At 37.5% G+C, this 16,045-nt stretch overlaps 2 protein-coding genes across 2 annotated transcripts; both read left to right on the top strand.

The window, feature by feature from the left end:
* Nucleotides 1-432: 432 nt before the first annotated feature.
* LOC137716424 (protein CUP-SHAPED COTYLEDON 2-like) lies at nucleotides 433-3,175 on the top strand. Its single transcript, XM_068455880.2, has 3 exons — nucleotides 433-1,068; nucleotides 1,274-1,557; nucleotides 2,248-3,175. The coding sequence occupies exons 1-3, from the start codon at nucleotides 885-887 to the stop codon at nucleotides 2,806-2,808; spliced, it is 1,029 nt and encodes a 342-aa protein (XP_068311981.2). The 5' UTR covers nucleotides 433-884; the 3' UTR covers nucleotides 2,809-3,175.
* Nucleotides 3,176-7,350: 4,175 nt separating this feature from the next.
* On the top strand, nucleotides 7,351-15,931 carry LOC137715456 (uncharacterized). The gene is made up of 17 exons (XM_068454795.2): nucleotides 7,351-7,546; nucleotides 7,636-7,699; nucleotides 7,882-7,990; nucleotides 8,311-8,373; nucleotides 8,591-8,694; nucleotides 8,840-8,906; nucleotides 9,024-9,095; nucleotides 10,326-10,487; nucleotides 10,899-10,972; nucleotides 11,081-11,175; nucleotides 11,839-11,946; nucleotides 12,066-12,163; nucleotides 13,567-13,704; nucleotides 13,917-13,964; nucleotides 14,437-14,551; nucleotides 15,121-15,221; nucleotides 15,616-15,931. The coding sequence occupies exons 1-17, from the start codon at nucleotides 7,477-7,479 to the stop codon at nucleotides 15,700-15,702; spliced, it is 1,575 nt and encodes a 524-aa protein (XP_068310896.2). The 5' UTR covers nucleotides 7,351-7,476; the 3' UTR covers nucleotides 15,703-15,931.
* Nucleotides 15,932-16,045: the final 114 nt, after the last annotated feature.

A 16,045-nucleotide genomic window follows, 5' to 3' on the forward strand; every position in this document is an offset into this window, starting at 1 on the left:
TTGGATTTATTAGTATGTACCGTACTGACATGAGAGATTGAGAACAGCTTTATCGAAACATGGTGAAAATCTCTACATCTCCTTTTTTCTTATGAGTACTTTGGAAATGGAAAATACAAAAATTAAAAATTTGTATTCCTCTCTCGCAAAAACCCAAAAGGGCTTTCGAAGGAGAGGATTATCTTCTTTTTTTTTTTTTTTTTTTTTTTTATTCTTATTCTCTCTTTTTTTATTTTAATTGTCACAATTAAGTAACGATCAAATTTTATATTAAATTTTTTTATTAAAAAAAACAAAATAAAAAACGTGAGAAAAAAGAATGAAAAGAGAAAGAGAGAGTCCTAATTCTTCTCATAAAACTACTTCCTGTTCCCTCCCTTTCGTTTTCTTCACTGACAGAGATTACCTGCACACTTTCTCACGCACGCACGCATACTCAAAACAGACTCCCCTAGCTCTGCACAGCCCACTCCCTCAGAAACATACATCACTCTCTCTCTCTCTCTCTCTCTCTCTCTCTCTCAATCTCTCTCTAGAGAGGAGAGAGAAAGGGGTAATGGATATGGCAGAGAGGAAAGAGGACAGAGCAGAGAAAAACAGCCACAGAGATTTTTCCAGCTATATCATACCTTATTGTATCTTCCCCTTCACTTTTACCCGGCTGCCATTCAGATTCATTAAACCCTTTCCACACTCTTCCTCTCTCTAAAACCAAATATTGCAGCTACAAATCAAACGCTCGCCTCCCCCCCCCACACCCTCAAAACCCCTCACTACACTCCACTTTCCCAGACCCCTCCAAAATTCCTTTGGGGTTTTCTTCCCAACTACTTTCTCTCTGGTTTTTTTTTTTTTTTTTTTGACTTCTCTCTCTGAACACCCATATGGACATGAACTTCTCCACCCACTTTGATCACGACACCTATCTGCCTCCCGGCTTCCGCTTCCACCCCACCGACGAGGAGCTCATCACCTACTACCTCCTCAAGAAGGTCCTCGACGGCAGCTTCACCGGCCGCGCCATTGCTGAAGTCGACCTCAACAAGTGCGAGCCTTGGGAGCTCCCTGGTAATTAATCAACTAATCAACTCCGCCTCATTTTAATTAATCCCAATATTTATTACACATAACTTGAAATAATTTACTTTACAGTGTTGGGTTTCGATTAATCACAACATTTTTTTTTTCTAAATAACTTGAAATAATTAATTTCCAAATGTTAGATTTTGATTATAATTAGTTTACAAGTGTTGGGTGCTGATCAATTTTGCAGACAAGGCAAAGATGGGCGAGAAAGAGTGGTATTTTTTCAGCCTGCGCGATCGGAAATACCCGACGGGGCTCCGAACCAACAGGGCCACGGAAGCTGGCTACTGGAAAGCAACCGGGAAGGACAGGGAGATTTACAGCTCTAAGACATGTGCGCTCGTCGGGATGAAGAAGACGTTGGTTTTTTACCGCGGCAGAGCCCCCAAGGGTGAAAAGTCCAATTGGATCATGCATGAGTACCGCCTCGAGGGCAGATTTGCCTACCACTATCTCTCCAGAAGCACCAAGGTCCTCTCACCCACTCTCTCTAGAAAGTTAATGGAAACTTTAAGGATCATGCATTTCTAAGCAACATTTTAACATGTAATAAAGTTTTATTTTAAGAAGTCTCGTATCGTTTATAGCGAGGGTTAGGTAAATTAGTTGGTACTGTGGGGGTTGCTAGCTAGGGTTAGGTAAGTATAACCTTCTATGTAGATTGTACTGATGAATTACTTGTCAATTAATGGCATTTACTGGTAGAGGATCTCTCTGTTGGTACTCCCTATATTCTCCTCCAATCTGTCTTGTATCATAACATCAAACACCTGAAACTTGAAAATTTTGAGCATAAATAACAACTCTGAAGCAAGATCTCAGTTACTTGAAACATTCATATATGCATGTGAAAGCCCGAGTTCAACTTCCTCTCTCAAATATCACTACATTTCCATGTAATGTTTTTTTTCCACATTAATCGCTCGATATTTTTCTAATGTACATATAGTTTATCGAAATAGGTCACATTATTATTCTGCTATTAATTTCTATAAGCTCTCCTCGTTTTCTGCAATTTAGTTTTTTTTGTTGGGCATTAATTGCATTAGGGTTTAAATCATGCATACGGGAACGTCACCACCTACCCTTACTAATTTTTCACAAAAAGCTGACTCTTCTTTTCACCAATGTCGCCCATGGCATTGATTCACACACGTGCAGGACGAGTGGGTCATTTCCCGGGTTTTTCAGAAAAGCGGGTCGGCTGCCAACGGACTGGGATCCAAGAAGACCCGGATCGGCAACGGCTCCACCAGCAGCATCTCCCTCTACCCAGAACCCAGCTCCCCCTCCTCCGTCTCCCTCCCGCCCCTCCTCGATTCCTCCCCTTACCAACCCGTCTCCGCCGCTGGCGACGGCTGCTCTTACGACAGTCCAATCTCAAGGGAGCACGTGTCCTGTTTCTCCACCAACCCCAACAACAACGGCTTCAACCTCTCAGCCTCGTGCTTCGACTTGGCCCGCCCTCCGCCGCCCCAGCCGCAGAGCTTCGGCGGCGTCTCGGCCTTCCCGAGCCTCCGGTCTCTGCAGGAGAATCTCCAGCTGCCCTTCTTCTCCCCAGTGCCGTCTCATCCCCCTTTCCACGTCGGCGGCCCTTTTGCTGGCGGCGGATCCTCTGTCGATTGCACCGGGAACTGGCCTCCGGCACCTGAGGAAGCCAGGGCCGTGGGGCCCACGGAGCTGGATTGCATGTGGAATTACTACAAGACCGAGTGCCTTTGAAAACCCTAGAGGTTCCCACGCGTGCGGGGGCGTTATAAGACTTTTCGTCTAAAATGATCGTTGTGCAGTGCAGTTAGCAGTAGTGGGGATAGTTTCGGTATTTCAGATGACTTTATCAGTAGTTTATGCTTGTTTTATGCTATGATTAAAACTCTGTGGTGTTGTTTAATTAACTAAGTAATTAATTTGAGGGTAAATTCAGTAAGTGCTTATTTACTGTGATATGCAGGGCGGTATATGTGTCTGTAGTAATTGATCGGAACAGTGACAGGTGAATCTGATTCACCTGCATCTTGCATAATTTAATTAGATATTCTGATGCGGTTTGCAGTAGCTTTTTCTGAAGAAAATCTGGGTTTGCTTTAAATGGTAATTGCACTTATTCTTTGTGATGATGTTTGATTTGTCATTGGGATGTTATTAAGTCGATCCGGTGGGTTTGGGATTTGCCCCATTGATTTCTGCATTGGGTTTGCCAATTATTATCTTACAGATGTAGACTTCGAGTCCTGTGTCATGGCATTATTGCACTTGTAAGATAAGGCATAAAAGATCATGAAAGGGACTTGCGCTACCTCTAATTTCTTCGTAGTCTTCATTTTCTTAGTTGGAAAAAGAAATAAACACTATCTATATATATACTAGCTATCAGTGGTTACCTTGTTTATCTAGATACTAATTTCATTGATTACTTTCTTTATCTTGGCACTAATCTCATTTCTTAGCGTTTCAAAAAGTAACTTGAACGGTTTTCATGATCTAGTGTTGTGTCTGAGCATCGCTCTCTTACCCATGCTATTTTCTTCTTGGTGAGCTTGGTGTACGTCTCTATTTTTCGTTCTTCTGCATTGTGACAACCTTAGTATCACCTATCTTGCTGCTAATCAGATTCATTAAGCTCGTACTCCGTATATTGAACTCAATTATCACTTCGTTCATGATGAGGCAGCCCTTGGCAGTCATAAGTTGTGCTGCATCTCTTATGTTGATCAGCCTTGATGACTTGTTTAGTTTCCCGAGGGTGTTGGACTTAAAGAAATTAATTTGGAATTATCTCCGTAATTATTGGTTGTAAATTTGAAATGCAATTTTCAATTGTATAACTACTATAGATTCTTACCACAAATGGATTCAAGGCACCCATATATGGTGTTATATTATACTTTACACAACGTTACTACAAGGACTGATATTTTCTACAGTACATTTGAGATTGTGGTCCAATTTAATGGATAAATTTTTAGTTGAAACGAGAACACGGATGATACGTCACGTGTTTTTATGTAAGTAATGAAAAATTTTAATTTTTAAGTTATTAACCTTTTAACACACATATTCCACCATTTATATGGAGACACATGGTGTACCATCTCGTGTGACGGTTACGCTTAAAAATCTCTTAATTTAATGAGTTCAAGCACTCCTTTACAAAGATCAACAAATATAGGATGTGACACTTGTCCCTTCTAATTATAATAGGATTATGTCATGTTTAGGCTAACAATTCAGTTAAATTTAAGGAAGGGCAGTTAGCTTCCTCATCGTCTAATGGCGCGTTGTATGAAAGTTGAAACTGGGCAAACTACATTGTGCGAATGAATAATGACATGATTTTCCTTTCGGTTTTTTTTGTTTAAAATATGATTAGGCTAATTGCGAGTTTTAACATACCAAATCTGTGTTTGTGATCTTTCATAATCGGTTTATTTTTTTGGTGGATTATTGTTGTTGTTGAGACCTGCCACAGACGTGTATCATCCAAATCAATTAATGGTGAGTTGAATTTGGTAGACATAGATGGTTACCTTTCACATGTCGCACAGAGACTCTAGGGGTAAGCATAGAGACCCTTGAGGCTTGAGGACACTGCCCTACCAGTGGGGTACTCCCGGCCCCTAGATATATAGTCCTGTAGAAGGGATACATTTAGTACTCTATCTCTCTGTTACATTACATTGTATTCTTTCTTTGTCAGCTTAGCTTATTAGCTTAGGGGAGGGACCATGCATATATCTCACCCCCATAGCTTGCTAGCAAACACATTATGCAACCTTGCATTTACTTTTCCTCACTGTTTGGACGGCTGCATTACTCTACTCATAATTTTCATTTCTTTGGATGAAACCAGTAGTGGGAGAGGAGGAAATTAAACAGAGTCTCGGATATGTAAAAAGGGATGTTCTTATAGCTTCTTCAGTGCTTAGGTAGGAGTTACCGCCACCTGTACCACTCTTTGTCCCTGTTCATGCTCGAATGAGAGAACAAAGGGGCGTAAGTAAAACACCAGGCCAAGCTTACTATAAAAAGTGGCATAATTAGGGTTTAGATTATATCTTGAAGTGGGGGAGCTCTAGTTTTGCGCATCCTATTGGAGTCGTGCTCCAATAAGAGAAGAGGGGGTGTAAGTAAAACACTTAAACTCCCATTTAAGGTTTAGGTTATATCTTGAAGTGGGATAACTCTCATTTAGCTCATCCATTGGAGCGTAGAACCCTTGACATCCCCATTTCCCTATCCAAATGTACAAAGGGAAACCCTAAAACCAGCTTTGCGGAGACGTTTTTACCCACTTGAGCTAAAAATTCAGTCTCATTTTTATCCTTAGTAATGTGAAAAAAATAAACAAACGAACAAAAGTTATTAAACGGGTATTCTGCTTATGCAAAAAAATGGAAAATCTGTCGCCAGTTGGTGTTTAATTTTGGAACAATTACTGCCCGCGGGGCCTTGTCATTTTCCTGCAGAAACCCTAAAAGCTTGGAAAAATCCAAACAAAGATGGATGGCATGACAAAATACTGTGCAATCATGCAAGCTGCTCCACGTCGATCTCCCGCCACGTGGAAGGAACCCATTGGTGGAAGTCCATAATGATGGTGGATGATGACATGTGGTCAGCAGTTTAAGGTACATTAAGGTTGATATTGGACGGGTATGATCTGTGTATATATGGGAAAGCAATGAGTAGTGTGACATTTTAGGGTATGTGTGTTGTGGAGGGCACGTACGCGGGACCATTTGGAGGACCATTGGAGGATTTGTTCATGGAAATAGCATGGCACGCGTTGTACCCTGTTTGGTTTTGGTTTTTAGACTTTCCTTTGCAGAGGGTGAGGGTATGAAAGTATATATGGGTCTGAAGCCAAACAGAAAGAAACCAAACAAGAAAGAGCCAAACACTAAAAGCTAGGGTTTGGAATTTATGGAAGGAGAAGTGAATTATGAGTCTCTGTGTAATTTTGGTTGTTATATATATCAAGGCCTTTTTTCTTATGCGTATGATTGCATCTCTGGTATTTCTTGGCTTATTATTCGTATCCTCTTACACATCTAACATATATATGGATATGTTTATAACAATGATTTGATTGAACAACTTGACATTGGGATTATCTTGATTTTTATAGAGTTGGGCGAAAATCGTGTGAACAATAATGCCAGCCAAATCAAATCAATCTGCATCGCGCACAATTATGAAAAATTAGTTATTTCTTATTAGATAGTGATATCAACCATTTTATCTCCAAGAATAAAGTTGTAATTTATTTTCTTCAAAATCTCCATATCAATTATCAAATAGTTCCTTTTTATTTGATACATGTAAAAGAATACAAAACGTTTGTTTATTTACTTATGATGTCAAAAGGATTGAATCCACCGACAAACCAACTAAAATGGACTGGTTTGGTTTGTTTATGTAGATTGAGTTATATTTTAATTTTGTGATACAACGATATAGTTTATACTAACGGGTGGAGTATTTGGACTATGCCACACAATCAGACACCATAATAATTTGTACTAAATTTACATTGAACGATAATCAAACCTGATACATAAAAGATATATACTATAAGATTATAGTGGCGGGCTAAAGGCCCAATGCAAACAAAAAGTATCATAGAAGAACTGCCATTCCCCCAACTCCATATGGGCCTAGACACCCAAAATGTCCTTCATTAGTCGCAAAAGCTAGCGTCACAACTCAAATCAATATTTAAAAATGAAATGAAAAATGAACCAACCTTATCAAATTTATAGACCACATATTAAGAGGATGTTAGTTGTTAATAAAAATTGTCAATTTGTTTGATACTTATGAAAAATGAACATTTCTAAATCGACTGTTTTTAAAAGCATAACCATTAAATAACAAATAAAAAGTGAGCGAATTTTTAGAATTCTCCACTTGAGTTCGAATTCTCACAAATATATTTTTTGGAATCATCAACTCTGATTTGGCATATCATCTGACGCGATAACTAAAAGTAAACCACCTTATGTGGTATCAAAACAGGAAGAATATTAATTTGGCACATCAACGTGTGGTGAAATATCTCTATTGGTGTGCAAGTGGTCCTTTATCACAGTGATAGAAAGATGTTGAGCTCTTACATGACAACATGGGTTCAAATCCTGTCGGTGACTAATCTAACAAAATCTATCGTTTGAGTAAAAAAAAAAAAAAAAAAAAAAAAAAAAATCTCTATTGGTGGGCCATCAGGCTATGAATTTGGCCCAGTCCACAATCTCAGACTGAACCGACACGTGTTAATTTCGTAGTCCCCTCTACTCAACGCGTGTTAAAGTCCATTGCTGGTTTGCCAGCACACACTCTCTCTCTCAGAACCATAGAAGCGTTTCAGTGCGACTGCTTGTGCTGTAAGCTATGGAGGAATACTCGGTAGACGACCCAACTCAGCTACTCGAAGCTGCTTCCGATTTCGCGAACTACGCCGGTAAGCACTAACCATTTTCCGCTCGCTTTCCTTCCAGTTTTTACGAACCAATTTTTTAACAAATATCACTGTTTTTTTTCCTTTTGCAGGTTTTCAAAACGACGATTCAGCTAAGGAATTCCTCAATCGCTTCCCACTTCCCGTCATTCTCAAGTAAGCCCTTTTTCTGCTTCTACCCTTAATTTTTTTTTCCAAGTTTTTGTGCTCGATTTCAATATCCTCGCAATTTTTGGTTGTGGGTTTGTGTGCATGTCAACTGTTTGATGAAAGTCGCCAGATTTTTCATGAAACCTAACCGTGGTCTGTATTGAATTTGTTTTGTTTCTCGTCTGCAGTGCTCTGCAAACGAAAACCGATGTGCCGGGTCTGGAAAGCACACTGGTTGCTGTTTTGGAAAGGGTGTTCAAGACAAAATATGGCGCTTCTCTCATCCCCCAGTTCATGGTATGCCTCATTTGTTGTGCTAACTGATTGCATGTCGTTGATGAATTTATTCGTGTTATTGTGGAAAAAGAAAGCGGGGTTCTCCCGAATTTGATTAGGATACAGTTAATCCTTCTTTGATGACACTTGAAAGCTTTCGTGTTATGATGTATCGGAATGCCGTAAGGGATGCTCTGTCGATGAACATGTTGCTCTGGTTCAATCAAATAAAAGAAATTAAGCCATAGTATAAACCCCATTAATCTTCACAAATAAAGCCGCTTTTGTATGTATTCTGTGTCTATCTAGATTCTTAAACTTCTCCCTTTGCTCTTCTTCAGCCATTTGTACAAGTTGGTCTGACGGCAGAGTCTCAGGAAGTCAAATCTTTAGCTTGTACAACGGTACGTATAAAAACTTCTTACTCTTCTTTGCTTTATTTTGAGATTGCTGAATGTTATTGTTCCTACTTCCTAACTAGATACTTTTTATCCGTTTGTTATGGATTATTGTATATTTGATTTCAATTTGTTTTTTGGGGGAGTTGAAAGTTGAAACTTATGTAAGTAACTGGCAACTTTATTGGCTAGTGTAACCTGTTGTCATGAAAACAACCTTCAGGTTTCTTGCCTTCTCGAGAATTTGAATGAAGGTTCTGTTTCTGCAACACGCCTTATACTTGACCACGATATATATCCTCTTTTGCTTGATTGCCTCATTCATGGGTAAGGTTCAAATTTTAAGTTGAAGATCAATACTTGGATCTTTTATTATTTTTTAGTTTTGTTTTTTTTGGGGTAAATTATTTCTCGTTTTCATTTTTGCCTTTATCTTTGATGTTCATGATAATGTTTTTCTTCTGGTGTCTAGCAATGAAAAAGTTGCAACTCTAGCAATGGATGCAATAGAGAAGATAGCTGGTTCTCCCAAGGGCATAGTATGGACATCGCATTTACTGCTCTACTCTGACTTTAAATGTGATCTCCTTAAATGTTGTTTTAATGAATACCTGCACTGTGATAACTTATGAAAATCCCTTGCTGTCAATATGTAGGATATTGTTTTCCCAGCTAATACTAAAGAAGCTACACATCTTGGGGCTCTAGCAGCCCAATGCTCGTCAGTGGTAGGGTGACTGTTACTTTTGTGATTTATAAATATACAGTTAAACTTTCCTGAAATTTGGTTGTTATTTTAGTGAAAGAACTGTAAAAGAAAACTAGTTATCAGCGATGCTGGTCTTTCGCGTTTTTCTGTTACACAACATTGTAGTGATACTTGACTAATTTGTGCTGTTGACATGTGCATCAGAGGCATATATTAAAGTGGTTGTAAGAAGTTGAGGATAGTTTAAGGGTTTTTTTATTAACACCCCACATGTTGCTGAATACACCCCACTTAAAAATGTACTTCTAAACAACTTGTAACTCTAATATGAAATGACTATTCGAGCCCTCAAAGCTACTCTTACTCTCCCATTGTAGAACAAAACCCTAAAAACACAAACAAGTTGATGAAAATATATCTTTTGATGTATGGAACAAAAAAATCGAGTTTTGCTCCTCGTTCATTCATTGGTTTTCACATTCAAGAAATTATTTAAATAATGGAATAAAAATTTGACTTTTTGCAAAGCCCTGCTCTAGTTGGAATCCAAGAAATAGGAAGAAAACTGGAGAATGTTGTAAAATTTTAAGACGTAATAAATGTAATATTCTTGCGGCTGTTTGATGATGAAGAAATTCACTGTTTTTTGGCTGGTTGGAACTGACATGACCTTATAAGAACATTCCTACCATTTGTTCATCAGGCTTCTTAGAATCCAACATGATTGTTCAAGAAAATTTGACGGATGTTTATAAATCAAATGGCAAGATGGAGATTTTATACAATTTAATTCATCTTTCTTGTCTGTAAAATGTGGATTATTCTATTGTGTGAAAGAGATGAAGAGTTTGATGTGTGGTTAATTAGTTGATGATTGTCGGGTGTGTGAGATGTGAGGTGTGGGGTGTACGAGATGTGAGGTGTGAGTTGTGAGGGTAGTATTGGAAAATACATGGGGTGTGTTAAGAAAAATTTTAATTTAAAAAGTAAATGTGGGGTGTATTAAGTACGTGGGGTGTAGTCATCAAAATGTGGGGTGTTAATAAAACAAGCTATAGTTTAATCCATTAATATATACGTACCAATTTTAGACAGTCAAACGAAATGTTTTTGTATGCATTTACAATCTCTGTACAAACTTCCATGTATATTGATATTAGTCATATATGCTACTGCGCTTGATTTTAGATTATTTTCTGATTTTCTCTGCTTAAGTCTTTTAAAGAAAAATCATATTAATGTTTTGCAGGGACGGGTCCGGGTTCTGGCTTTGATAGTGAAGCTAGTCTCTGTGTCCGCCGATGTAGCATCAGTAGTTCAAAAGTCAAATCTACTTGGACTTTTTGAGGCAGAAATCAACAACACAACTGATACCCTTTCAACCTTGAGCATTTTGGAACTTTTGTATGAGGTTGGCCATTGGTCATCTACACTGTTCTCTCTCTCTCTCTCTCTCTCTCTCTCTCTCTCTCTCTCTCACGCACAATCTGCAAAACGATCTTCTGCATGCTGTGTTGAAACTTAGAAATCAGTTATGCAGAACAACTAAGCATACATATATTATATTAAGATGAAAAAAGCAGGTCCACTACTTTGTTCGAGGACCAATGTTTAGTACACAATGCTTAAGAGAACTGTGGCCCTTAATTTGTATGTTTTATCTCCAAGTGAATGGCATGTATTAAGTTTTCTCAATTTTTCTTTTACAATCCAATCGATAAAGAATTCCAAATTTCTGGTATTGTTTTCTTTTGACAGTCTATTTCCTTGCTTAAAAACCGTATGTTGAGATGTTCTTGTTGTATGTGCTCAAATGATAAAGTTGTCAGAGATCGAGCATGGTAGAGAGTTTTTGTCTGCAAGCACCCTTCTGCAACTGCTTAGTTCTATAATCAGGTGCTTAAACAACATTTTTGTTATCTGTTTCGTTTTGAATACTCTATATTGCCTAAAGTCTTAGAGACAGAAGTGACACAACATAATATCATTGTATAACATTTGTAGCAACAAATCAATGGAGTCGATTTTAAGAACAAGGGCAATGATGATTAGTGGAAGAATTCTGTCCAAGGAGAATTACATACTTGCTGATGAATTAAGTAAGTCTCACAGATTTGGAAATTTGTAATATGATGAATAATATCTGCTCACATCATTCCAGAGTATCATAAAATCATTGTTTTTTCCTTTCATCCTGCATATAAGATGCCCCTGTAGTCTAGTGCCTGCATATTTCTGGCACATTTGGTAGCTTTTTTACCTGTATTACGAGGACAGATATCATTAATCGCTGTTAAGGTGCTTGCCATCCCATTCTCTGACCAAAAAAGAAGAAGAAAAGAGTCTGCTTTAGTGGACACCCATTATTTGTTTCTTAGTTTTAGTTTTTTGGCTTGCTTGCTTGCATTGATCCAATGGAATCAAGGATACCCCCAAATCTCCAGTTGCAATTGGCCCCCAATTTCCCATTAGGTTTTGAAAGAGAGCGCTAAAATAATATCTTGGACCATGGTATGTCACTCAAATCACTTAGTGATCCAGCATATAACATTAGGTGAATTTGCTATATACATACAGTTATACAAATATATTTCTTCTGTCGCATGCTACTTATTCTCTTTTGAAATGGGGACGATCTTAAATGATTTCAAAGGGTAGACTTTGAGATTTGTTACTAAAGAAAAAAAAAAAAGCTTTACCAAAGATCGTAAAACCGAAAAAACTGTCACGAATTGCTTTTGATACTAATTTTGATTTTCCAGGTGTAAAAACCGTATTATCAGCCATAGACGGGATACTTAGTTCATCCGATACTCAAGAAATAGATGAATGTGAATCTGCTCTTGAAGCACTGGGTCAAATAGGGTCATGTAAGTATGCCAGTACCTTCTCTAGGCTTGGGAAATGATTTTCATAACGTGAAACATATCTACCTATCATCATCAAGAAGTTAATATTTATACCTGGTTTTATGGGAATATGATCTTAGCCATTCAAGGAGCGCAGTTTCTATTGTCAAGTTCACCACCAGCTGCAAGACATGTCATCTATGCTGCCTTTGATAGGCACGGACGTGGTAAACAACTGGTTAGTGAATCTAGTCTTTTCGCTTTATGGGTTTAAGTTCTCCAGCCCTCTTTTCTTGTACAATTTTTTTATGTTCCTTATCATGTTTTAATTTGCCAATTTGATTGAATCTGAAAAGCTTCTCCTGTATCGAATAGTGTGTTTGTGTGCATCTTTAGTAAGTAGCGAAGCTAACCCTAACTATAAGATCCAAGATTAAAATTCACAGTGAGGATTAGAACACTCATTAATCTTCGTTGTAGAAAGAGATATAGTGGTATAAGATAATCTAGCTACAAACTAGTCTGTCTGTCTATTTGTAATAAAAGTACATGCAAAGAATACAGAAATAAGAGTAGAAAAACTAGGCATTGCAAGAACATCATGTTTTGCATGGTCATGGTATACACCTTTCAATTGGTAAAGGAAGCTGATGACAATGACGAGTATGCTATACTACAATTTCCTGCTTTTTTTGGACTATTGAGTATGCTGTACGACACTCTCCTGCTTCTAAATCCGCTACCTGTTGCAGCCTACTAGATACACCTTGCGTGCCAAATAGGGGTTATGTGATAAATATGGTCTGACAATTTAACTTCCGCAATGAACTTGTAAATGAAAATTTTTAATAGCTCCTGAGCCGTGAGTATTCTTCTCCCAGCAGTTGAAGATTGTTATCTATAATTAAATGGGGATAGTTGAGCTTAGAGGTGTCATGGGAGTATTTATATATATATATATATATATATATATATATATAAATATATAAACTTGTTAGGGATTAATAATGCCGTAGTCAAAAAAACGATTTAAATAATCAATCAGCTTTGGATAATCTGAATGCTTGCCAGTGTCTTATGATGTGTTTTCTAGAATCTCTGACAATTATTTGACCGGATGAGGCTTCGAAGTAGGAAACTAATTGCCACATACTTGTTGACTCTGTTCACTTGATGATATAGTGTCCCCTAACGGGCCTTGTTCCCTTGTCCCTAGGAGCCATCATATTTCACACCCTTATTTAAACATTACTTTTGTGCTCCAGCCCATCTCAGTTGCCATATCATGTAAACAGGGATAACAGATTATTACACGTACCTTCCTTTGGGAGAGAGATTAGAATGCCTTCTATAACGTACTTGAACACGGATGATCTTATGTGTTGACCACATCTAACAACAACCTTCATGGACCCTAAAACAACTTTATTCCTTGATTGCATCCATTGGAATATTGGTTTTGCCCGATAAAATGATGAATAGTTTGGATTGTAAACATGGGATATAATAAGATGTTTCTAATAATTGACTGACAACTGTTTTTGTGATCTGTCCAAATACTTGGTGATGATAAGAAAGATAGTGTGTGTTGTAGTTTACGTTCAAATTCTTACTTCAATGGTTCTTTGATGAAAAATTAAGGCTGCCTTACATGCCCTTGGAAACATCTCTGGAGAAACTCGGCCTGTGAACAGCATGATACTGACTAGTGATGCAGAAGAAAGCCTTCGACGCTTGATTTATGAAACAGCATCTAAGAGTTCAAAGTTGACACCATCTGTGAGCATCTTTTTCCTTCTTAATTTTTGTCCCAAAATATTATTTCATAAACCTCCAAATTTTTTTCTGCACGTGGGTGCAGGTTGCCTGCCTGGATTTTCATCCTTTTGCATGAATCCAACAATTTCTTTGAACAGATCAATTGTTTTTCAGTGTCATTTAAGTCTTTAAAATGTGTGGAAGTTTTACTTAGTTGTTGATGCAATTGGCAGGGTCTTTTCCTATCAGTTCTCAAACAGGATTCGGAAATTCGTTTGGCGGTGAGACGTTTAATAAAATCATGAATTGTGGATTATTAGTGGTGTGACTGTTGAATACTTTTTTGAACATGTATATAATTGAAAGTTTGGAGTTTTAAGTAACATGCTCCATTTAGTTTGGTTGTACCCCTTAGACTCCATCTGTAAGTATGATACTTAAATTGGCCGAATATTTTGTGTTTGTTGTTTTGTTCGTTACTGTAATTACTAATTACTTTTTGGAAGCACACTACTTTTATATTGTGGATGACCTTTGGAAGTGTTTATCAGTAACCAAAGCACTACGCTTTGACTACGTGGTAAAGAACAATGTGTAAAGTAAATTTAAAAATTGGAAGTTTGATGATACTTCTGTAGGCATATAGTAGAAATTTAGATATAAAAATTTATCTTGTTAGTACATCTGATGCTTATATTTGTAATTTTATATATTTTTGCTATTTATTGTGGTTATTAAATGTGGATAATTCAGGGATATCGAATGCTGTCTGGGTTGGTGGCTCGCCCATGGTGCCTGATGGAGATTTGCTCAAAGCAAGAGATAATAAATATAGTAACTGATCCAGTTACTGAAACCACTAAACTAGGTCTGGTTCACTTTTTCTCTACTCACTCAATTTATTACATTGCAAGTTTATAAATACATAAAATTAACTACATGGAATTAGTTTGCAGTTTGTACTTCTCTAATAATTTATAACAGATAATTCTTTCCAGTGGTACCGTAACTACGTGATACATTCTGACTTTTCAGTGCTCAGTTGTATGTATTTTGAATGATAAAACCAATACTTATTATCTTGCATGGGCTAAATTATTATTTTGGATTGGTTCTCGAATGAATTTCTAAAAGTCCATTGACTAGAGAGTGAATTGACAAAAGGCGTTATATAGAATCATCGCATGATCTTTGTTACAACGATCTCTCTGATTTTCTCCTGCTTTATGCTATATCATTTACTTTTCCCTCTGAATTGAAGTTTGGTTGCATATTTCAGAATTTGGCAAACCCTTAATATGCTTTCCTCTGGTGTCTGAATTTCCTTTGGACTCGGACAAAATGACAACTCTCGTTTCTTATTTTGGGTTCTGAAATTCAATTGGCTTTAATTATTTGTATCTTATCTATTTCACGTGAATGAAAATTACTGTGCAGGTATGGAAGCCAGATACAATTGCTGCAAGGCTATCCACACCGCTTTAAACATGTCAAGTAAACTTGCCAGCGACCAATCTCTTTCTGGGATTGCGACAAAGGTTAGTTATAACCGTCATTCATTTTTATATTTCCTAGAGTGGGGGAGTTTTTGGGGATCCTTGATTACATCACGGAATAATTTAAACGGTCGGACCTAAGTGTACGCTGGTGTACATATCATTTCTTGAATTTTGTTTGTTCCATATGCCCTAGTGCAATTGCCATCGTGTGCATCTGTGTGAATTGTCTGGTGTATGTGGGGGGAGAGTTGAAAACCATTGAAGGGAAAAGTTGTGGAACAAAAAACTGAAAATGGTAACCTATTGGTTTAAATAAGAAAATAAAATGTTTTATCTTTATAATTCACTCTTTTTCTTAAACAACGAATCATTCGTAAACGCTCATGTTACCATCTCATGTATCTTCTCTTGTTCCTTTCCTTTCGGTACGCAGTTGCACGAAGCTGTTAAAATGGGTCCGTACCTTGCTAGGAAGCACCTTGAGGCTCAACCCGTGGTGGTGACGGAGGACAGATTCTAGACTTACACCAGCCACCGTGTGCAGCTTATGAGTATACTCTTACCGTATGTTGCCTACAAAAGTTTGTTCATATTAACAGTGGAAGTGTGTTTAGATGTGAATTCTCCTGAATTTTAAGCTGTGAATTTAAAGGAGAATTACTGCCTGCTGTTCAGAACTTAAATACGTAAAGCTAGAGCGGAATTTGGAATTCCATATAGCATCAAAGACAATTCTCTCAAGTTTCTCAGGATACAGAATTTTCCTTTAATTCCAGCTTAAAGGTAGAAATATTGGTTTCAGTACAAGTATCGGTTAAAACTACAAAATCATGGAAGCCTTTTTTTTAGATAATATATCGGTG

Source organism: Pyrus communis, chromosome 3 (assembly GCF_041283825.1).
Source record: "Pyrus communis isolate YQ-2024b chromosome 3, ASM4128382v1, whole genome shotgun sequence".
Taxonomy (NCBI): Eukaryota; Viridiplantae; Streptophyta; class Magnoliopsida; order Rosales; family Rosaceae; genus Pyrus; species Pyrus communis.

What these genes read in the sequence shown, in the direction of transcription:
- LOC137716424 (XM_068455880.2), top strand. Translation starts at nt 885, where the DNA reads ATGGACATGAACTTCTCCACCCACTTTGATCACGACACCTATCTGCCT. An exon ending in CGAGCCTTGGGAGCTCCCTG is followed by an intron (nt 1,069 to 1,273) that starts GTAATTAATCAA and finishes TCAATTTTGCAG; the next exon opens with ACAAGGCAAAGATGGGCGAG. An exon ending in ATCTCTCCAGAAGCACCAAG is followed by an intron (nt 1,558 to 2,247) that starts GTCCTCTCACCC and finishes ACACACGTGCAG; the next exon opens with GACGAGTGGGTCATTTCCCG.
- LOC137715456 (XM_068454795.2), top strand. Translation starts at nt 7,477, where the DNA reads ATGGAGGAATACTCGGTAGACGACCCAACTCAGCTACTCGAAGCTGCT. An exon ending in CGATTTCGCGAACTACGCCG is followed by an intron (nt 7,547 to 7,635) that starts GTAAGCACTAAC and finishes TTCCTTTTGCAG; the next exon opens with GTTTTCAAAACGACGATTCA. An exon ending in CAGCCCAATGCTCGTCAGTG is followed by an intron (nt 9,096 to 10,325) that starts GTAGGGTGACTG and finishes AATGTTTTGCAG; the next exon opens with GGACGGGTCCGGGTTCTGGC.